Here is a 24,658-nt window from a genome sequence, read left to right as displayed (position 1 = left end):
ACTTTTAAAAAATACTTTAATTTTAATTTTTTAATAAGATTAATTCTTTTTATTAATATATAATTTTATTTATAATATATTTAATTTAAAATAACTGTTTAAATATTTATCTAATATTATTATTTAAAATGAAATTTTATTTTATATATAATTTAGAATTATTAATCTTATTTGAAAAAAATCAAATTAAATAATATCAAACTAAACCATATAATTAGTAATTTTGAGATAATAGTTTAATTTTGAAATCTTTTAATAAGATTAATAATTTTAATTTATATATAAAATAAAGATTATTTTAAATTAATATTATATAAATATTTAAATAATTATTCTAAATTAAATATAATATAAAAAAATATATTTATCAAATAGAGATTTGATAACTGAATGCAATTAAATTTATCATTAAGTGACTTAATGTTACAAAATGATTCCAAATGAAACTATATCATTAAGTATTTTTTCAATAGAGATTTTGTTTTTGATTCTTTTAATTACTAGCCTTTCAAATTTTGTGAAATTGAAATTACAAAAAAAATAGGTGAATTCTATGACACTAAACGCATTGCAAAGTAAAAAATAGCACTAGAAAATTCCGTCACAAACTTTTATCAACTAAACAATAAAAAGAATAAACCTTGCAATTTCTAGACTCACTATTCATCCATCAAAAGATTAGAGATGCACATTCTGCTAAAAAAACATTAATTAGAAAATATGTCACAAATTCTATATTTGCATGAAATTATGTCCATAAATATCTTCATGATGGGGGCGAATCGGGACAAGAAATGCGTTTACCATCCCCACTCCATTCTACTTCAAATTTTTTTTATTATCATTCCGACACGTTTGGTTTTTAAGAATTCCCGCAAGACACCGTTATACGGCATTCTCCAAAAACAAATAATTGAAACAAGAGGGTTTGTGAGGGTAATCTTCCTATTCTTCACCAAATTCTTCAAAGAAGAGTTATGTTTGAGAAGAGTAGGGGGCTGATTAAACGGGTTAGTGTTGCATTTTTATTTGGTATACATGCTGATAAAAGTACAAGGCCTAATGAGTTAATGCTAATTTCTTCAAAGAAAACTGGGTTGTTGTTGGAGCTGATATTTGCGAGATGGTGTTCTAGAGTTCTTTTGAAATCATAAAATGTTGAATCACAACAACAGATGTCAGCTAGATGTTGAATCATAAATACCAATGTATAATATGCCTCGGCAGAACATTTTCAGTTTAGTTAATTTAATCTGAATTTTATTTTTAAAAAATTTGTAATGATGATGACTCCGGCAACTAATACAATTAATATATTTTTGTTTTTTATATTCTTCTAATATCTCTCTGCTACCTCTGGGAAATTTGATTAAATAACCTCAAAGATGAGGTTATTTGATCAAATGATAACTTATTAATTAAATTGCGTTCGTGTTTTTTTTATTTTTTATTTTTTGACGAAATTATCCTTTTCGTAAAACGCGAAAGAATATTTTTTTTATATAAATACTCAAATTTTTTCATTTTGATATTTTTTTCTCTCTCTTCTCTCTCCTCTTTCTCTTCTCTCTTACTCTTTCTTCTCGCGACGGCACGGCGGCACGACGGCGAAAACCTAAATCTAAACGAAATCATTATACGGATCTCGTTCTAATATCAGGTGATTTCATCGATTTATGTTATTATTTCCATTATTTCATCTTTAAACCCTAAACCATGAGGTTTTCTTATTGTTCATCTTATTGTTCGTTTTTGTTCATCTTGGTTGCATCTTGTCGATGATGATGTTTGCAGTTGATGATGCTCTGATTCGGTTTCGTTTCAGGGAATATTTATTTGATTTTCGCGACTTCACGTTTCGCGAAGGGCTTCATGTTTCGCGAAGGGCTTCACGTTTCGCGAAGGGCTTCTCGTTTCGCGAAGGGCTTCACGTTTCGCGAAACTCATATCAGGTTATTTGATCTGATTTTTTAATGTGGTCTAGGGTTATTTGATCTTCTCCAGATAATGCATGTAACAAAAAGTATTTTCAGGTGCTGCAGCGTCGAAGTTTTCTGTTCGAGCTATACCAAAATTTATTTCGACCTTTTGTCAAAAGAAAAGCTTGTCTTCTGAAGTATCATCAAGATACATATGTGAGAGTTGTTGTTTTATGAGAATGTTTTCTTACTTAAATTGTTTTTGGATAATATGCAGACCATCTGATGCATTAGTGGAAGCGTTCATCCAAACAGACTTTGAGTTCAGGAGTAAACTAGAGGTGCGTCGCCGGTCCAAGGGAGTTCAGAAAGACTAGCATCCGGGATGCACATCCATTGTTGCACTTATTGTTGGAAACAAGCTTTATGTTGCCAATGTCGGTGACTGCCGAGCAGTTTTATCTCGCTCTGACTATTCATATCCTCTAAGTAAGGTACGTAAATAGGAAGTTTCCATTATTAGCTCGTCATCAATTAAAACTTGAGAATCATAATTTTCTTTTCGACATTATGACATAGGATCACTCGGCAAGTTGTGCTGAGGAGGGAAATCGAGTTATCTTGGCTGGTGAAGATGTGAAATGGCATGTTGATACATGGAGGGTTGGTTCGGCTGCTCTTCAGGTTCTTTCTCCTTATTCTCGATTTCAAAATTCCATATCACAAATGAATGACCATATTCTGCTTTTACTTCTCTAGGTTACTCGTTCAATTGGTGATGTTGATTTAAAACCGATTGTAACAGTTGAACCAGAAGTAACTGAGACGACGTTATCTGAGTATGATGAATACCTGGTAATGGCTAGCGACGGCCTTTGAGATGTGATGAGCAGTGAAGACATTGTGAGCATTATCAAGGACACTGGGATGTGCTCAAAAAGGTTAGCAACTGAGGCTGCTTAACGCGGAAACAAAGACAATATTACAGTTATTGTTGTTTTCCTGCGACCTGTATCAACAGCGGAAAGAATTTACTAGAATTTGGGCATATTTAAATTGAATTTAGTATAATTTTTAACTGAAATGTGAACTTTATCTTTATATGATATTGGATTGAATTAATAAATATTGATTGATTTATGAGTTGAAATGAAATATGAAAGCTTCTCTCTTCTATGAACATTGTGTAGAAAAATATCAAGCACAAGAAATTTATATTGCAAACCAACTTTGAGGTTTGTTTACCCTTTTTGGGTAATAAAAATGAGCAGGAATTCTCAAATGAATAAACAAACTTCCATAAAATAAGTGTTACATTGTAATTTCAATCTAACAAACGATACACATTTGAGTTTATTTATGTCTCGGAAATAGACATTCTTGTAATGACAAAAAAAGGACCGTCGTTCGCCCAAGAATAAATGAAGTCAAGATTCTTGAGGCGCTTCAAATCTAGTCGGAGTGTCAATGCCCATCAAGCAGCAAAGGCCCGATATCAAAATTATGAACAGAACAATTTCCTAATAAGAAGAAGAGACAATTGGACACAAAACAAAATCATTAGATATGAATTATCGATATCCAGAAAAATGCTCTTTTATGGTCAAGAAAGAAACAGACGGATACTTACAACAAGTAGACCCGAGAGAAGTGAGGATTTGATCTGACAAACTTCATCACAGAAGACTTCAGATTTGTCTGATAGATTTCCAGTCCTCTCTGCAAAATTATCACCCTCCAAAGAGCAGGAATTCAGGAAAACAACTTTGTTTGGTTCGGCACATCGATATCATCACAATTTCCTGTAGTATTAACTTAGGCACATCTTCTCTTCTTCCTACTCTTCTTGCTATTAAACTTTAAGATCATTTTCATTGATTCCCGGTTTTGAAGTTTATTAACTTTCTGGACACGAGTACAAAAAGTAGATTTTTCCCAGAAACTTTTCTCCTTAAGGGAGGAACAAGGAGGTTTCCAAGATGGAGGTGGAACAATTCGACAAATCCCATATTTTTCTGCTGTGGGCCGTATACTTGCAATATAGTTTAGAGTGTCAATGAATTCCTCTTTAGTAGGGTAGAAAACCGGAGCATCCTCAAGAACAGGCCTGCGGTCATTTTCTGGCCGCCACCTTGCTGTCACCTGTTCAAACATCCAATGACATAAGACAACCATCCATCAAATTCCTGATTAGATGAATAGAGATTATTATAAATAAATGAAAACCTTATCCAAATCAGGTCCATGTCCTGGATCATTGTTATAGTTTATCTTAATCCTTTGCTTTCGGGTTCTTTTGATGTTTGTAGTGTCCTTTGCATGGATTAAGGGTTTGATGTCATCATCAAGTGTTTCCAATCTAGTGGAGATTGAGCATGAATTATTACTTGTTTCATTATTGTCTTCTACACCACCTTTCAGGATTTGAGGAGCAAATGACTCAAAACCTGGTGGAATTAAAGGAATATCCATCTCCTCTTCTTTGATAAAATGTCTAAGAATTTTTGTTCCCATCCTGAAAATAAAAAATTAAATGAGAAAAAATAATCCATGTTCTTAAAACCACAGGTATCAATCACTGAATTTATGCAGAAATTGATGAACTCACCCACTAATGAATCTTGATCAAGCAGTTTGCTGAGTTGATCCTGATCTACAGCAGTTCAACTTTCATTTGGCTATTTATTAGATCAAACAAGATCTAAGTCACAAATATTTATATATATTGATTGATGTGAAACAAAACCCAGAAAATAAAATTCCAGATTTATCAGATCTAAACCTAAATCTAAAATGGTTGACTTACACAAGACAAATCAATAATCAGTTTTACCCTAAAATTAAACTGTATCAAAAACTCGATGATGATGATGAAGAAGAGATCAAACAATTAGAAATAAAATTAGAGAGGTGAAGCCCTTCGCGAAACGTGAAGCTCTTCGCGAAACGTGAAGTCGCGAAAATCAAATGAATCTTCCCTGAAACGGAACCGAATTAGAGCATCATCAACTACAAACATCATCATCGACAAGATGAACAACCAAGATGAACAAAAACGATTAATAAGATGAACAATAAGAAAAACTCATGGTTTAGGGTTTAAAGATGAAATAATGGAAATAATAACATAAATCGATGAAATCACTTGATATTAGAACGAGATCTGTATAATGATTTCGTTTAGATTTAGGTTTTCGCCGTCGTGGCGCCGTGCCGTCGCGAGAAGAAATAGTAGAGAGAGAAGAGAGAGAGAAAAAATAGCAAAATGAAAAAATTTGAGTATTTATATAAAAAATATTCATCCGCGTCCCTTCGCGTTTCAAAAAAAGGGCATTTTCGTCAAAAAAAAATAAAATAAAAAGACCACGAGCGCAATTTATTTAATAAGTTACCACCAGATCAAATAACCTCATCTTTGAAGTTATTTAATCAAATTTCCCTTACCTCTTGAATCAAATAAACCCTTGAACAAAAAGTAAACTAGACTCACTCCCTAAATTTTAAAACTGAAAAACCTATGTTGAGCCCAATGTAGACTTATTCTAATGGTAGACTTACAGATATCATTACTAAATTAATCAACGTATTTATGTCCCTTCATGTGTGATTTTCTACTCCAATGATAACCCATATATAAACAACTTTATTCTTCTTAACACTACAGTCAATTTTATTTACTTGAATTTCAATCAAATTTTATTTGATATACATGCTGTCAGTGTCGTTTGTTATTTTTCTATAATTTGTTATATGTTATTAAATCTATTTTTAATATTTCTTATGCTACTATTCTCCACTTTTCTAAATTTTGTTATTCTTATGAAGGTTTCAAAATTTTTATTGTAGGTTGACCAAAGTTTTACATTCGCTTTTATCAGACAATGAATGTCAATCATACTCTAGTAATTTTGGTAATTACATATCAATTTTCTTTTATCACTACACCAAATGATACTAGTGGATGATTAAATACCACCACATATTTTCTTATCATTACCTTTGTTTTTTCAGAAAAAAACGTTTTCGCTTGAGTCTTACAATTCGTTTGCAATGCTTACCCTTCAACCATAAAGAACCTAACTTGATGATATTTTTTTATTATGTTGATTTCATATTTTTCAGCAAATATGGTGTATTACAAACTCTAGTTACTGTTCATCTTCGAGTTGACAACTACAAGACTCCAGTTATTTTAGAGTTCATCTTCGAGTTGTCAACTAGAAAAAGAAGAAATGTGGACACAGTAATTAGTTTTTTTTTTTTTCAAATTTTGTTTATATTTAATTCACATCAATATATATTTTTTATTTCTTATCTTAAAAAGAATATTTTTTTACATGATTGTAATGAAAAGGTCTAAGAAGAAGATAAGTTGATGAAAATTATCCATATCTAGTTTTCAATTTCAGCTTTATTGTTCAAAATTATTTTGTTTGTTTGAGATAATTTGAATATTTTACCTTTAATATGATTTTATGAAATAATTTTGTTGATAAAATTTATATTAACTTTGTTATAATTTAAAATGTCAATTATTAGTATGAAATAATTTTTCTTAATAATGATTTATTTAAAAAATAAATATTAAGAGAAAATTATAAAAAAATAAAATAATATTACAACATAAAGAATTGCTAAATATTAAAACTGAGGAAATCTTGTAAAACTGAAAGTCTTGGGTTCCATTGATGATCAAAATGCTAAGTCTACCTGCCCTACTAAGGATCAGATGAAAAGTCAGACAACCAGACTATGGACTATGCTAGAAAAAGGTTGGACAAAAGACACTAAATGCGCCCAGGATTCTGAAACTGAAGCTAAAATTGCAAGATTTTCTAAACAACCAACACATCTAGCTAAAACTATTGAAGGACATAGTCTAACAGAATCTGAAAACACTGAAGAAATTGGATCTGAGTTGGAGCTGGTCATGGAAATAAATTCAGCTAAATCAGAAAAGCTTAATAAAATATATCTAAGGGATGATGAACTGAACTTGATTGATAGAGTCAATGGTGAAAGCTTGGCTGAGAATTATATTGATGGTTGATGGCACCATGAATGACAATTTGTTTAAAAATCTGGGTCTGGGTATGAATCTCATGGAAGCTACAAATAAGTTGGGTCAGAATATAAGTCAGGGTATAAGAGGTGAAGAATGTATGAAATTGGAAGAATTAGCCAACGGTTTTCGCTTGGCTGGTTTGAAAAAGATAATTTGATTGCTCACATAAGCCTTGGTGCTACTTACATTTCTAGTCATACAATTGCTGCATCTTCCAGTCCTAATCGACAAGATGATAACTCTACAATCAAAGCTACGAGCCACCAATCGAATCAAAAGAACCAAACATGGATGTTAATTTGGAATCAGACGATAGCACCGACTATGATGAGACAATAATATGTGACCTTGAATATCATAAGTCCATGAAGAAGATGTCAGTAGCAAAGATCAAACCAAAAGCAAAGGGGCATAGTTCTTCCAAAACAAGTGCTGAAATTGAAAGGATCGGTCAAGTAACAGGATCAAATAATTATAAAACAGCTAAGAAGAGTAAGAATGGATCTAAAATCAAAGAAATGAAAAACATGAAGGCAAATAACTCAAGTTCCAAGAAAAATGTTGAAGTAAATCCCAAGGAAATTGTGACACCCGAGGCTAACACTAAGATATTGAACATGGGTGCGTTTTCTCCACTCGTTAATCTGGATCCTGAAATTCCAATTGATAGCATTCAAAAGAGGAAAACTGGCACACAAGAGAAGAATACTGAAGGGGATATTCTAAAGAAGATTGGAACAATTGAAGGCAACGGTTTTGTGGGAAATACAAGGGTTAAATGAGTCGAAAAGAACAAACAAGTCAGGAAAGATAACAACCCTGAAATAGTCATCTCCTCAGCTCCTCCTACTACTGCAATTCCTAACAAAGAAAATACTCAGGCTGATAACAAGAATCCTACTACTTGTCCAACGTGGTCAATGAGGAAAAACGAAATAGCAAATTTGGCAGGACTGAGAAACCAGATGAAAAAGCTATTTTACCAAGTTAATAAAGAAGAGATTACGATGCCCAAGGAAAGAAATGATCAATTGAATGCTCAGTTCAACAGTCACTATATAAAGAATTGGAATCTCTTAAACAAAGACCAATATGATGAAGTGATCAAGTGGACGATTGACGCCATGAAGGAAATTTCTAAATGTAATAAAACAAAGGTGTATACAATCATGAGCAATCCAAACAAAATCTGGCAAGAAGGAAAAGTGTGGAATGGAAATGCCATGAACGATCCAGAAAAGGAAATATTCAATATAGACACCTTATACCCAAAGGTAATTACACTTGATCATCCGCACCGGTTTGAGCTCCCACCAGAAATTGAAGAAAAATTCGTAAAGGCATGGGAGTTTGTCATAGTTGGTCACTTTATGGGCAACATGAAAGCACCATTTGCTGAGGTTAAAAGAACGTTGATGGGTCAGTGGGAATCCTCTGGTCTGGAGAGGATCACAATCAATGATCACGGATTCTACTTTCTATCCTTCAGGAATGGAAGCGAAATAAAGCCGATCATAGAGAGAGAATATACCTTTATCAAAGGAAAAAGATTCAAGTTGTACAAGTGGAGTGAGAAACTTAATACTAATCATAGACCACCTGAACTTGAACAAATCTGGGTGAATCTCAAGAATGTTCCACCACACCTGTGCAACCCAATGGGTCTGGCCTATATTTCAAGCATTATAGGCAAACCACTTATGTTTGACCAAGAAATGGAATGCTACAAGTGTGCATCTGTGGCCAGAGTTAGTATCGAAATCCATCCAAGTAGCTCTCTTCCAATTAAGCTTGAACTTAAAGATAGACTGGGAAATTTATTTGACATTAGAGTACAATACGAATGGAAACCAAATCGATGTATATTGTGTAGCACTTTCACACACGCTACGAATAAATATTCAGTGAATAATAATCTAAAATTGAAGGCCAATAACAATGCTCAGGAAGGCGGTATCAATGACTCTAACCAGGCTCAGGTTGAGAGAAATGTGAACAGGTCTAAACTTAACATCAATGAACACACTGATAATGATAGGACGGAAAACCAAAAGCAAGAACAGATAAGGGTAAGGAAGAAGATAGGAAAAAGAATGAAGTGGGTAAGGGTACAAACTGGCCCTGCTAACGCTGATCCTATCGGTCATGTTCAGGGCACCGGTCCTAGGGATTCTGTTTTCTTAGAAACAGGTCCTGTTCAAAACGTCGATCCTGGTCAGGATATCGGTCCTGATAAAGCTGGACATAGCCACACCAGTCCTAGAGCTTCTCATAATGCTACCGTACCTAGCCATATTGACCATGTTAAGCCTGGTCCTGGACTTGCTGATCTGGATACTACTCAATCTATCGGACCTGATGAAAAATATTCTTGTTTTAAAGTTTTTGGAATTCAAAGATCTATGGGACGGGAAATACTTGGCCCATATGAATCAAACAAAATTGGGTCTGATGGCACTCTAATAGGTCGTGAGTTCACTCGTCATAATTCTAGGAATGCAAGTACGAACCAAAAAAGCAATGTTATCAGAATTCGAAATGACCCGATCCATGGGATCAAAGCCACCTTTCGAGACAATGAACAAGAAAATCATGGACAAAAAAATATTGAAAAACCAACAAGCAATAAAGAAGCTCGTGAGAATGAACTGTAAAATCTTGGGTTGTGTGAAATTAAAAGATCAAGTGCAGAAGAAGACAATTTGGTCTTGAATAAGTCAGTGAGCCTTGGTTCTGAAGTAGGGCGAATTAAAATCGATAACAGACATGAATCCAATAGTGAAGAGGTTCAAAGTCAGAAAAGACCTACTAAAGAAAAACAAGCTGAAAAGCGAAGACAGAGCAGAAAGATCCTGAATCCAGAAGCCACCGACTCTATAACGGGAGAAGATGAGATCTATGTGAGACAACCCCCACTCAATGTGAATAGTATTCCATGTAATCAAGCTGTAGCCATTGAAGATATCGAGACAAGTGATGCTTACGATTTCTCTGATGAAGAGGTCCACGACAGTCTAGAAAGTCAAGAACCCAACACTTATATCCATTTATGAATATAGTGACATGGAACATAAGGGGACTCAATGACCCTCTGAAATGCAAAGAAATCAGGAGGATCATTGAGAACTAGAAGATCACTATTATGGGTATTCTTGAGACAAAAGTCAAAAGCCGGAACGTTGAGAAGGTTAGCAAGCTATGTATTGATAGCAGCTATGAAATCATTCACAACTCAAATGACAAAACGGGCATAATCTGAGTTATTTGGGATAAAAAAGTTGCTGAGGTCAGGGCTCTCTTTTTGAATGATCAAGCAATCCTGGTGGAGGTTAAAGACAGAATCACATAAATCTTGTTTAATCTTACTATTGTTTATGCTAGCAACTCAAGCACTGTCAGAAGACTCCTCTGGAATTGTCTTAGAAACATGATCGGTAGTGATAAATCTTGGACTATCCTTGGTGATTACAACGTAACCAGAAACGAATCTGATCATAGCCTAGAATTTGAAATAACTCGGGATATGATTAACTTTAATGACTGTATCAGAGATATGGGTTGTATCGAGCCTACTAATTTTGGGAATTTCTTCACTTGGTCTTCTACGAGAGGGAATGAGCAAATTAGAAGAAGTAGAATTGACAGATGTTTGGTAAATGAGAACTGGATTAACAAATTTCCGAGAAGTCAACTTCATGTTCTGAATCCGGGTATATCTCATCACTGCCCGATTAAATTGTTCAAGGAAAAGGAATAAATGTTCAAAAGGCCCTTTAAATTTTTCAATTTCTAGATGGAAAACGACAAATTCAAGGGTATTCTCGAAAGTGCATGGTCTACAGATGTTAGGGGATCCAACATGTATAGGGTTTCTGAGAAGCTTAAACTCTTGAAGAATCATCTCCAAAGATTTGACAAGAAGAAGTTCAGCAATATCTCCAATAGAGTTCTGTCTGCTAGAGAAAAATTGGAAGAAGTTCAGAAAAAGTTATTAAGGGATGATAATGATGAACAACTCAATGAAACAGAAAGGGATGCGCTTGAAAATTTTAGGAAGTTGAGTCTTCTTGAAGAGAATTTTATTAGACAGAAATCAAGACAGAGTTGGCTCTCGTTGGGTGACAAAAACACAACTTTCTTCTACAGAAAATGCAAGGCTAGAAACATGAGAAATAATGTATACAGGCTGAAGAATGATGATGTTGAATATGTTCATGGTCAAAAGGGTGTACAAGATTTGGCTATCGATTTCTATAAGTAGCTTATGGGTACAAGAAAGTAGCATCAAAGTCACCTCAATACCTTGTATCAGATTATTGATAGGAAAATTTCTGAAGAAGATAATCGCGAGTTGATAAGGGTGGTCACGAGGGTTGAGGTTAAAGAAGCTCTATTTAGTATTGATGGGAATAAAAGCCCGGGTCCTGATGGGTTTAATGCACAGTTCTTCAAAGACAATTGGTCGGTTGTGGGTAAAGACGTTACTGATGGGGTTCTAGAGTTTTTCATGAACAGGAAGATGTTAAAGCAATGGAATACAGCGGTCTTAACCTTGATCCCCAAAATTGCGGTACCCGAGAAAGTACAAGATTTCAGACCAATTTCCTGCTGCAATGTGATTTATAAAATAATTTCAAAAATCATTTCTAAACGATTTAAAAATGTCATAGGAAAAATTATAAATCTTAACCAATCTGCATTCATCACCGGTAGAACAATCTCTCATAATATTCTTCTCATACAGAGCCTTTTAAAAGGCTACGAGAATAAGAAAATATCCCCGAGATTGGCTTTCAAAATAGATATCAAGAAAGCTTTCGACTCTGTTAGATGGGAAGCCATTCGAGACTTTATGGTAGTATCTGCTTTTCCTATGATTTTTATTGATTGGATTATGCAGTGCGTTTCATCGTCATACTTTGTTGTTAGTATAAATGGAGTCCACGGAGGCTATTTCAAGGGTGAAAACGGGGTAAGGCAAGGGGACCCCCTCTCTTCTTAGCTTTCGTAGCTATCATGGCGATCTTTGAGAGCATCTTTGCGATGTTCCGAAAGAATTGTCCATACATTTTCCACCCATTTTGTGAGGTAGAGGAGGTAACCCATTTATGCTTTGCTGACGATTTGTTTATTCTAGCGCACACAAACATTGATTCCATTAAAACTATTAGGGCTGCACTAACGTTCTTTTCTGAGGTTACAGTTTTAACTATTAATGAAAGCAAAAGTTTGGCATTTTATGGAGGCGTAAATGACGAAACGAAGCAGGACATCTTCAACATCATGGGCATCAAGGAAGGAAGTTTTCCCCTAAGGTACTTAGGAATTCCGTTAACCGCGAAGCAAATCGAGATCTCACACTGCAAGTCGCTGATTGAAAAGGTAAAAACACAATATCTGGCTAGGCAGCGAAAAAACTTTCTTATGCAGGGAGGATTGAACTTATCAAAACAGTGGTCATGGGCATAGTTGGCTATTGGGCGCATCAAATGGTCATTCCGAAGAAGTTATGAAGGAGCACACTACACTGATGAGGAACTTTATCTGGGGCAGTAGCGGAAGAGGAGGAAAAAAAGTCAAATGGACCGCTCTCTACAAACCGAAGGACGAGGGAGGCATCAGCTTGAAGAACTGTATCGAGTGGAACAAGGCTCTCACCTTCAAGCATCTGTGGGCTTTAGAGCGCAATCAGGAGTCACTATGGATCAAATGGGTGCATACGAGGTTTATGAAATACGAATCTAGCATCTGGAACTGCAAAATTCATGAAGGTATGAGCTGGTCTCTAAAAAAGATTCTTAAACTAAGAAGCGATATTACAGATCTTTATGACATCCGGCTAGGGGACGGGAAAGGTACTCTATTCTGGCACGACTCCTGGTTCGAAAACCAGCCTATCATCCACAAGGAGGAGTTTCAAAATACCCACATCAGAAGGGACTACACAGAAGCGGAAATTAGAGACATTAAAGACGGAAATTGGGACTCACTCCTGAGAAGACTCAACACTCGTGATCGTATCATCAAGTATATGAGCATCTCGGACACGAATTGTCTTCTATGTAGAGGAAATGAAGAAACCATAAATCACTTATTTGGGAGATGTTGTATTGCTTTAGAGCTTTGGGACAGATTCTATAAAAGCCTGGAGCTGATCAGTTTCCTGAGCGAATGGAATGAAATCAAAGTTGCAACACTACTCAAAGCCAAGGGAAATAGATTTGCAACAAGCGTGTTGAAGTGAGGCTTTGGAGAAGTGGTGTATAACATTTGGCAAGAACGGAATGCAAGGGTATATGACAAAACCCGTAGGAGCATTGAAGAGTTATGGAAAGATATTGTATCGGATTGCAGCGTCCTCGCGGGAACGTGGACAAGAATCCAAGAACGGAGCAGAACTGGAATATCTGTAGGACTGGAATTTACCGTTTTTTAAACTCACTAGAATTGAAAGAATTGTAATCATATAATTCATTTACGTTTTTAGCTTTTTAGCTTTCACTCAGAATGTTACGACTTCAAAATCATTCTAGGCCTGTCTAGAATGATCACTTAAACTCGTGGGTTTTTTTCCTATTTTTGAGAATTTTTAATGAAATGATGCTAAGTATGGATCATTTATTGAATATCCAACCTAATCCAACATCTTTCAAACCAGAATATACCTTAATATAACTAAATATTCATTAATCATATCAAAACAACCTAATATATAACATATAACTTTATTTAACCAACACTTCAAACATATTCATCAAATCTAACCTAAATCAAACATCAATCAAACCAAAAACAAACCACAATCAAACCTCAATGAAACCAAAATCAAACCAAAACCCTAAATTAAACAAAATCTAACCTAAATCAAAACTCAATCAAACCAAAATCAAACCTCAATCAAACCAATACCCTAAATTAAACAAAATCTAAAATAAATCAAACCAAATCAAACAAAAAACTAACCTAAATCAAACTCAAATCAAACCAAATAATCATCATATCCAACAAATTATATTTTAATCAAAACCTAAACTAACCTAAATCAAACCCTAAATCTAACCAACAACTAACATAAATCTAACTATATAAATCAAACTGACCTTGGATGCAGGTGGTGGGCGGAGGTGCGATGGCAGGGCGAGTCTCCAAGCGGCGGCGACGACAGAAGTTCAATCGGGTGCGGCGATAGGGCGAGTCTCCAAGCGGCGGCGGCAGAGCGAGTCGCAGTTCTTCAAACAGATGCAGGTCTTGGAGGCGGCGTCTTCGGATGGGTGGCGTCGTCTTCGGGGGGTGAAGGAGGAAGAGAACCGGCGAAAGGGAACGAAATCGAGAGGCGGCAAGGCGGAAGGGAAAGAAAAAATGGGGAAAGAAAGAGAAGAGAGGGAAAAGAAAGCGTTTATTTATTTATTTATTTATTTGGTCATTACCGAAAGTTATACGATTAACTTTCGGTTTTGATCAATTGATCAATTCTGAAAGTTAATCATATAACTCTCGGTTTTGATTATTCATATTTCTGAGAGATTTGGACATATCTCTAGATTTTGATCAATTAAATTCCAAGATATGTGTCTAAATCACTCGGTTTTGAGATATGTAAAATTTAATTTAATTAGATATAACCGAAAGTTTTATATATAACTTTCGGTTTTGATGGTTATTTTCGAAAGTTATATCATTAACTTTCGGTTTACCACTTGACAAATTGTTAAATTAATTGGTTTCTCACTTTCTAATAACCTTGAATACATTAATTTAACACATTTGATATCCTTAAAATATTACACAATCCATATAATCAAACATTACACACATTGATAGGATAATCAACATAAACATTCATATACACTTCTCTATATAATCAAACACAATCATAATATTTTAACATTAAACACAATCTTAATTGTTTAAAATACAACACACTTCATTATATTAGTTAGGAGTCTAGATTGGAAAGTAAAAAACCAATGAATTTTACAAATTATGAAATGGTAATTCCGAAGGTTAATGGTATAACTTTCGGTTTTGATAGCTATTTCTGAAAGTTATAACATTAACTTTCGAAATTACCATTTCACAAATTGTTAAATTAATTGGTTTTTAATCTTCTAATGACCTTGAACAACATTAATTTAACACATTTGATAACCTTAAAATATTACACAATCCATATGATCAAACTTTATACACATGTGATAATCAAACACAAACATACATATACACTTCTTTATATAATCAAACACAATCATAAACATTTTAACATTAAACACAATCTTAATTTTTAAAAAACAACACACACTTGATTAGATTATTTAGGAGTCTAAATTAGTAGGTGAAAAACCAATTAATTTAACAAAATATGAAGCGGTAAAACTGACAATTTTATATATAACATTCGGTTTTGATGGTTATTTCTGAAAGTTTTGAATAAACCTCTCGGTCATGACCTTAAATAGAATGTTTTTGGGAATGGTCAAAACCCAAGGTTTATTTGAAAACCTTCGGTTTTGACCCTTCCCAACACTTATAATTTTTTCTACTTTTTTTAAACAAAGGGTCAAAACCGAAGGTTTTCAAATAAACCTTCGGTTTTGACCCTTCCCAAAACATAGAATTTTTATGCTTTTTTTAAACAAGGGTCAAAAACGAAGGTTTACTTGAAAACCTTCGGTTTTGACCCTTCCCAAAACATAGAATTTTTTATGCTTTTTTTAAACAAGGGTCAAAACTGAAGGTTTATTTGAAAACCTTCGGTTTTGACCCTTACTAACACTTAGAATTTTTTCTGCTTTTTTTAAACAAGGGTCAAAACCGAAGGTTTATTTGAAAACCTTCGGTTTTTACCCTTCCCAAAACTTAGAATTTTTTCTGCTTTTTTTAAACAAGGGTCAAAACCGAAGGTTTATTTGAAAACCTTCGGTTTTTATCCTTCCCAACACTTAGAATTTGTGTCAAAAAACGAAGGTTTTCCAATAAACCTTCGCAATTACCGTATATTTTTGGCAATCTAATAAATAAAGGAAAATAATTCATAAACAACATTAATAAACCAAAACCAAAAGATAATAATAATAATAATTCATAATTTTGAAAGTAAAAGACACCAAAATGTCATCATTCGTACGGAAAAGATAACACATAATTAATCAAACAATATAATCTAGAAATTAGTAGATGTGGGGGGAGGAGGGGGTGGTTGATTCTGCCTCTTCAATAATTCAATTTACTGTTCGAGATTCTCCAATTTTTGCGTCATTTCAGCCCTGTCCGCTTTAATTTCAGTAAGCAATTGGCCTCTTTCTGCTTCGCTCAATCGAATTTCCTCCAATTCCAGTGTCATTTTTCTCACCTCTTCCTCACGTGCCGTAGTTTTTGATGCTGATAGAAAATTCTGGTATGACCGGGACAGTTTCTCTAGTGTACGCCGAATACTTTGCCATGACTCACCCATCCAAAATGCATTTCATATATATATATTAATCAAACAAAATAACCGTAATCTAAATCTAATATAACTTAAATCAAACACAATAACCAAAATATATCATTCACTTAACAAAATCTAATAAAATCATATATATTTAACAAACTAACCTAAATCTAATCTAAACAATAACAAATCTAAATCAAACTACCAAACAAATAATCTAAACTAGCATAAATCTAGATAATATAAACTAAATGATAACAAATCTAAATATAATAATTAACAAAAAAAACAAATAAATCACGACGAAGAAGAACAAAAAAAAAACTAACCTGGAACGGAGAAGAAGAAGAGAAGCGGCGGAGACGGTTGCGGCGCGGGAGAGAGAGAAAGGAGAGAGGCGAGTGAAAAAGAGAAGGGTTAGAGTTTGTATTTATAAGGTATTTACCGAAGGTTTTAATATTACTTTTGGTTTTGACCCTCCTTAAAACCGAAGGTTTTCCAATAAACCTTCGGTAATAAGAATCACGGGATTTAATTTTTTTTGTCTTTTTTTGGATGAGTCAAAACCGAAAGTTTATAGGATAAACCTCCGCAATTAACAATTTCAGGAAAATGAAAAAACAAAAATTCTTTAAATAACCTTCACATTTAATCATTCTTCAACTTAGAATATTTTTTCAATTTTTTGGGATGAGTCAAATCCGACGGTTTAATGGAAAACCTTCGTATTTAAACATTTCAGGAATGGTAAAACCGAAAGTTTTTGGAATAACCTTCGCAATTAACCAAATCCCAACACTTAGAATTTTTTTTGATTTTAGGGGAATATCAAAACCGAAAGTTCTTTGTAGAACTTTCGGTACTAATTAGTAAACCCGAAAGTTTTACACCCCTCTCGGAATCTATTTTCAATAACGAAAGATTTGTTCCTCACGGGATCAATTAGGAGAGTTTTATAAAACCTTCGGTAATATCTGTCGATAAAGGTCATTTTTTTACTAGTGCTTGGACCTGCCACACTAGGTGAAGCTAGCCACTCAGAGCGGTGAAATTCCCTTGAATTTCAGTACCTCATTTCCATCATGACGATCATGATGGCCCACTTTCTCCTCGCACCATCATGCAACCACCCATCATCCTCTAAGATACTAGAAGTGGCTTACCACCTAAAAAGAGGAAATAAGGATCCCACTAGAATTATTCTAGATAAAAAATTTCTAAGTTTAAATGAATCTTAATTCACCTACTATCACAGCAAGAGAGGGGCTCCCATTATCCTCTACATATGGCTTTTGGAAAAGATGGAGCACATACCTTCCCCGGTTCCCGATGGTGAGATGTGTACTGTAATTCAATGCCGACGCATCAGGAGTCCCAAGACAGAAATACCGATCTATAACAATGATTCCATATGAAAATTTCTACCATGGTATGGTATTAAGAAGGCGGTGTATCTAATGGATGATCAACCCGTAATTATGCTTATGGGTCTTGAGTGGATCACTTCTTACTACACTAGTGAGCTTTTCAAGAAATTTGGTCGAGACTACATACCTCTTTGTCATGACTGTGTTGTTTTCATAGACATGCCAATTGACCACAATGACTATGCAAATTATCTAGAGTTGTGGAATGATGTAGTCAAGATGGGAATACCAAAGGACAAAAAGGATTATCTCGACTAGATTATGGATGAATACCAACATTAGAAACAAGAAGAAGAGAGTGAATGTTCCATCACCTATACCTGCTGTAGTAGAACTCTCTCTACCTGAAGAAAAAATTTAGTTTTACCACTATTATATAACGAGATAAGTTAGAAAGCAGTAGTATAATAAACTTAGCAAACTATGAACCCCAAAATTTTGAATTGTATAAAATCGAAGTTCCATAAAGCAAATATATAAAATTCTTATGAGATGTTTAATATAAGTCATATTATTTGCATATGCATTTCCTCTTATTTTTACAATCGCAATACTTCCTTCTTTTGCAATCGCAGTCACCAACAAAGTCCATGCTGACGGATGTCCCGCTAGTCTCCTAAATCGATAACTTTCATGCAATGAATGAATTTATCGATCTTATGACCTCATCCTCATTATGAGGTTAATAAAGTTCAAATTAAACTCCACATTCATGATAGAAATGCAGCGAATGTGAAACCCGGTCAAACGAGCTTACTTCCTCGGTGAAAGGTATATTTGTCCAACCATAGAAGAATTCTGGGCTATTCTTATTACGGATACCAAAAAAGTTTTACATTTAAGGCCATTCATAGACTCAGTGTCCATCGGAAATATCTTACAAGAAGAAAATGGATACTCCAAAGTTACATCTGATACTATCATCACGAGAATGTACCTCGATTTCCAGACTTGGACCAAGATGGAAATAAGAAACAGAGAAATCCCTCTAACGTTGGGATCATCTTTAATAACGATGTTAGTCCTACTGGCTCATTTCTTTTTAGCACCAGTAGATGATAAGCCCCTTTCAAGAATCATTGACAATAAAAGATACCTCTAGTGTTATTTTAGCCGAAATACTAATGTTCTTAAACAACTCATGTAGGTCTTCTAATATGAGTAAAAGGGGTTCCACTTAATCCTCTAAATATGGTTGCTTGACAAGCTCAAGCGATTACCGCCAGTTCTGCCTGATGGCATCATGTCCCCTTTTATTCAATGCAGAATGAAAGAAGCCTTGCCTTGACTTCCAGTACAGAGCAATGATGAAATCTTGTACATTCTCCCATGGTATCCAATCAAGAAAATGACTTTCATGATGGATGAAAAGCCGCTAATCATGCTTATAGGTTTGGAATGGGTTATGTACTACTATACTCATAGCCTATTCAAATTTTCGTCTATAGCTTTATTGAAGTCTCCTTCGCCATGGATAAACCCATCGATCGTATGGCCCATGCAGGATATCTCAAAAAATGTCATAATGCATTTCAAAAAATGTCATAACGCATTTCTTATATTTCAAGTGAATGAAATACATGGGCCATATCTTCAATTAGTATGAGAAAGTTCGGGAAACAGAAGTAGAAGAAGATACTAGTGTCGGAACAGACTACAATTGGACTTAAATCTTTTAATTTCCGTCAAGCACTTTTTCCTTTTAGACTATCTCTGTAAAATATCAACAAAATAGTCTTTTTTTGTAACAAACTTTGCAAGTATGTTTATATATGATTCTTTGTTTGTTTTAATCGAATCACAAAGAGATCCACATTCTCTAAGATTCATATCATATCATATGCATTTGTACTTTTATTACATCTACTAACCCTTACCTCTTTGTCTTTGTAATCGCAGCCAACGACTACAATAAGCCAGTACGGCCCCACAAAGAAGAGATCCAAAACATAAACGTTTTATGCACCAAGAAATGGCCAAAGAACTCCTAAAACTGATAAGAATGCAATATCTTTGACTAATGAGTAGCTGAAATGATGGCTACTCTTCAACAAGTAACATAAAAGTTGGACGTATTAATAAGTTTAATGACCAAGCCTACTATTGTTGTTCAAGATCAGCCATCCTCGTCACGACAACCACAACTAACGGTTACACCCGTTGTCACACCAATCAAGATTAAACTTCAAACTCGTCGTAACGTGGAAGAAGCATCTCTTTATGATAAAGATAATGATAATAGATCAACGAGAACCTAGTCAGCTGTTGATGTTGACCCCAATACTCGAGAGGGCATAAACCCTACGATCATTCCTCCTACAAAATACGTGGTACAAGTGGCTTAGCTGAATGACAACCAAGCCAAGTTCCAATATTAGTTAAATAAGCTGACCAATGGTAGAATATATGAACACAGATTGGAAAAATTCTATGAAGATTATAGAACGAGAAATTATTCTATTTGGTGTAAAACTACCATCTTCATCAAAATAAGTAGGCAAAAGTGACCCTGCCGCTTTCTTTCAAATATATATAATGCTTTTGACACCTTTACATTTGGGAGAACCGATAATCCTTCACATATTTTTACAATACTTAGATGATGCATCCCTACGTTGGTATCACCAAAAGAAGGTAGGGTACCTTTAAATTATCGATAAACTTGCATAAGAATTTATGGAACATTTCATCATGCATCCAACTTAGAACGACCTTAGAAGAAGCTCAATAACATGAAACAAGGCAAAAATGAGAAATTTTATGTATTATAGAAAGGTGGAAAGTTGTTGCTGAAGAAATCGATTCATTACCTACTGAACAAAGACTAATCAATATGATTTTGGATAATGTTAATGGCCCATATTTTGTTGGATTTGCCATTAAAACCTTCCAAAACATGAAGAAGCTCCTCAAGACTGGTATTAAAATTGACGAAGCCTTTGAAAAGGAAAGAAATGAGGGTAAAACTGTGAAAGTATATGCTACTCCTGTTTGACCTTAAAAATTTGCCAAAACTGAGGTTTATTAAGTCATCCCTACCTGACAAGCTATGGCCTCTCCTTAGCCAAGTCCAAGCAAACCTGTATCGGTTAAAACAAATGTCCTAATGGCATATAAACCGCTGATTACTAAAGGTTTTGAGACCTTCTAGAACTTTTGATGATCTGGGTATGACTTTGAATCAAGCTCTTGCTCTCCTCCAATAAAGAAATCTAATCAAACCTTTAACCCAAGAGAAGATAAGGAGTTTCTCGGGAAATTCGAAAGTACATAGTGTACATACCAATAAATTAAAGGTCACTCTACTAATAATTGTAGTGCCCTTAAGCACCAATGCCAAGACCTGATTGATTAGAAAGTCATCCCTAATCCCGAGATAGCGAAGAATTCGTTACTCGATCACCAAGTGAATATGATCTTTGTGGATACACCTATTAACAATCTTGAAGTTAATATGGTCAATCCATGGCTTAAAAAGGAGGATCGAAGAATTTCACATCCACCAGCAGTATCTTGAAATTAGTGGATTCCTAATAATCCCAGCTCAAATTCTCTAAGAAACGTGTGACATGAAGTCTTTGCAACCTGAAGAGGATCTGACTTCCAACCCAAATTTATGAAAAGAGATCATGCCAATATGGCTAATTTTCCTGGACCATTTAATTGCCTAAGAAAGGAAAATGAGCCTAGATCCCAAAACCTGAGCGATAGTCTTCTTACTCAACTAAAGAAGACAAATGCCAATATTTCCACCTAGGAAATCCTAATGTATTTTATAAAACATAGGCAGGTTGTGCTAAATGAGCTAAAAAGGGTTAGTATACCGGCTAACACAACCATTGAAGAGTTGGTTGGAATTATTTCAACAACTCTGCAGATTAACATGATAGGATTCAAGATATACATTTAGAAATATATTAAAGAAAGCGTTGTTGTGGATTTCCTTGATGATCAACCTATAATGATCGAGCCTTCCTATGAGCTCGACTTTCCAGATGAAAACATAATATATGTCACTTTAGACATGTGGAAGTTAATGTTTGATGGAGTTTCATCCAAGCATGGCTAAGGAATTGAAATTCTCTTGATAGATCCCAAGGGACTAATAATATCATCTCTATTAACTTAGAATATTCCATAACCAATAACGAGGCCGAGTATGAGGCATGTTTCTCAGGTCACAAAATCGCGTATGAACGAGGAGCTACAAAACTATATGTAGTTGACGACTTTAACCTGGTTATATCCCAAGTCAATAGATCATGGCAAGTACAAGGGAAAATCTTAAAACCTATTATACATGCCTACTACAATTTATTGACAAGTTCAATCACATATCTTTTGTTCACGTGCCAAGAAATCTATTTGCCAATGTTGTAGATACGCTAGTAGTCATGACCAAAATCCCTGTTGAAATTAAGGTCAAACCTATAAAAATCCGATAGAAACAAAAGCCTAATTTCGAAATAGGAGTGATAGACTCCATTCAAGTGCCCACTAAACCATGGTTTGGCGTTCTTCAAAAATACGTTTATTATGGAGAATTTTTGTCACATTTTCGAGCTAGGAAACGAAGAGCCCTGTTCCAGTATTCCACTATGTTAGGATCGGGATCACCGATAGGGGACCGGGGTCTAGATAAAGGAGACCTCTTACATACACACAACGGTTGACGCTAATCCGATTAGGAATTAACACTAGTCTTAACACTACACAGACTGTCACAAACTCTTGAATCGAGTTCAAGGGAGGAAATGTTTGTTTCAGCTGAAGCAACACACAGATCGGTTAAAGAAGAAAATAGAGAAGTATCAGTTGAATTAAGTGGAAGTCGGTTTAGTTGGAATAAGTAGTGATTCAGTTCGGTTGATAAAGTAGCCGAAATTGATAAAGAACGCAAGACACAGATTTTATGGATGTTCGGAGATAAAACACCTACGTAATCCCTTCTTTTCAAACAGCGAGAAGGATATTCACTAAGGAATATTCAACAACACAATACAACACATAATTGAGTCTTATTTACTGCTCGATGTTCACTTTACAATACTCACACAGTATTGTAATACACTTTTACAAATATGTAAATACTCAGCACTTAACTACTTGTTCTTATCACTCAATAACTTTATAGATTTCTCAAGATATATTCGCAAGAGTGAGAAAGTTGTGCAAAAGCTTTTCTTGTTCGTTAGTTCTTCTTGTGACCAAGAGAGATTTCTTTAGCTTTTTAGCTTCCTTTTATAGTAGAAAAATGACAACGGTCATATTTCTTTCTCTTAGATGGTTGGTCAAAAGGATCAGCAATCCGGTGGAAGCTTCCCAAATGATGATGTCGTGCCGGCTTAAATTGGGTAACTTGTACATTTGTGTTTTTGTACACTTGGCAGCTGTATATTGGCCGGATATCTACTCTTTGGAGGTTGCTTCTGGATTTGTACCAAATTCGTTAACTGTTCATCAGCAAACTTATTTCAGAATACAAATGACACGGTCTGAACCTTTGAAGATCTTCCTCTACACATTACGAGGAATATATGTTAATATCAGCACGTCAACTACCATTGTATCCATATTTTGATCTTGTGTTGATTTAACACTGTCTGGTAAAAGTATATGTTGCTCTTAGAATTTGATCTGACCGAACACATATCGGTTGAAGATTTGAACGGTCTGAAGTTTTAGCCGAGTCGGACTTTTGAGAAGAGGTTTCAGTTTGTGCTATTTTGGGAGAATGGCTTTGACCGGCCAGGTTGAAAGTATGTACTTGCACATAAATTTGAATTTAATTAAGTTCTTTTAGATAGTTAATTACTTATTAATTAACTATCTGGTTCTTCATAATCGTAGCTGTCTACTTTTTTTCTAAATGGGTCGAGGCAACATCTCACAAAATTATGAAATCTACTCAAGTAGAAAAGTTCATCTGCATCAATATCATTGCTAGATATGGGGTACCTCATGCTATTATTTTAGATAATAGAAAACACTTCCAAGAAAAGGTTTTATCATTGCTCAAATAATTCAAAAGTGAGCATCACAAATCATCGCCCTATCGACCCCAAACTAACGGCGTGGTCAAAGAACCTAAGAAAAATGTGATTAGGATCATTAAGAAGGTGAGAAACACATACAAGGATTGGCATGAGAAGTTTCCATTTTCCTTATGGGGATATCCTACGATTGTTCGGCCCTCGACAGATGAAACCCGCTATTATCTAGTATATAGTATGGATACTGTATAATCTATAGAGATTGAAATCCCTACATTGAGAGTCCTTTTGGAGACCCAAGTCATTGAAGAAGACTAGCTAAGATGACAATATGACCAGTTGACGTTAGTGGAACACCACATGTTAGATGCGTTATCTCAATATGACCACGATGGGAATGACCCTTCCTTTTTAAGAAAATCCTCTCTAGAGGTGCAGTTTGCAATCTATAGTTGAAAGTGAAGAGTTTATTGCTCCAAGCACTCTAGACACACTTAAGTGATATTATGTGTAATATCAACCCGTGCAAACTGTTAGATAAAATTAGACCGGTTCAAATAAACCTAACTTAAATAAAACTTCCATGCAGGAACAAAGAACCGGACCGGACAAACAAAAGAACCGACTAAGAAAACTAGCCGGTCAAGCTACTAAACCGACCAAGAATACTTGGAACATGACCGCACAAAGAAAGGATCGGTCAAAGCTTAAAAACGGAAACATCAGACAGCCGACCGGCCACAAGGCAAAGGAATAACCGGAAGAAGTCCGGTTACATCACTCATACCGAAAGCCATCCGGTTAAGTCAAATGACCGACCAGTA

General features: G+C 34.8%; 1 protein-coding gene across 1 annotated transcript; it reads right to left on the bottom strand.

Moving 5' to 3' along the window:
- Positions 1-2,907: 2,907 nt before the first annotated feature.
- Positions 2,908-4,443, bottom strand: LOC124909656 (putative lysine-specific demethylase JMJ16). The gene is made up of 4 exons (XM_047450314.1): positions 4,146-4,443; positions 3,863-4,061; positions 3,550-3,638; positions 2,908-2,928 (listed from the first exon to the last, which is right to left on the bottom strand). Exons 1-4 carry the CDS (start codon positions 4,431-4,433, stop codon positions 2,908-2,910), a joined length of 597 nt encoding a protein of 198 aa, XP_047306270.1. The 5' UTR covers positions 4,434-4,443.
- Between the last annotated feature and the right edge of the window lie 20,215 nt (positions 4,444-24,658).

The sequence above is a fragment of the Impatiens glandulifera genome, chromosome 7 (genome assembly GCF_907164915.1).
Source record: "Impatiens glandulifera chromosome 7, dImpGla2.1, whole genome shotgun sequence".
NCBI classification, from domain to species: domain Eukaryota; kingdom Viridiplantae; phylum Streptophyta; class Magnoliopsida; order Ericales; family Balsaminaceae; genus Impatiens; species Impatiens glandulifera.
The sequence above is the reverse complement of the archived record's forward strand: the minus strand, read 5'-3'. Positions and strand labels throughout refer to the sequence as shown.

What these genes read in the sequence shown, in the direction of transcription:
- LOC124909656 (XM_047450314.1), bottom strand. Translation starts at nt 4,433, where the DNA reads ATGGGAACAAAAATTCTTAGACATTTTATCAAAGAAGAGGAGATGGAT. An exon ending in TTCCTCCCTTAAGGAGAAAA is followed by an intron (nt 3,639 to 3,862) that starts GTTTCTGGGAAA and finishes ATAATTTTGCAG; the next exon opens with AGAGGACTGGAAATCTATCA. An exon ending in TTCTCTCGGGTCTACTTGTT is followed by an intron (nt 2,929 to 3,549) that starts GTAAGTATCCGT and finishes CTGTTGATACAG; the next exon opens with GTCGCAGGAAAACAACAATA.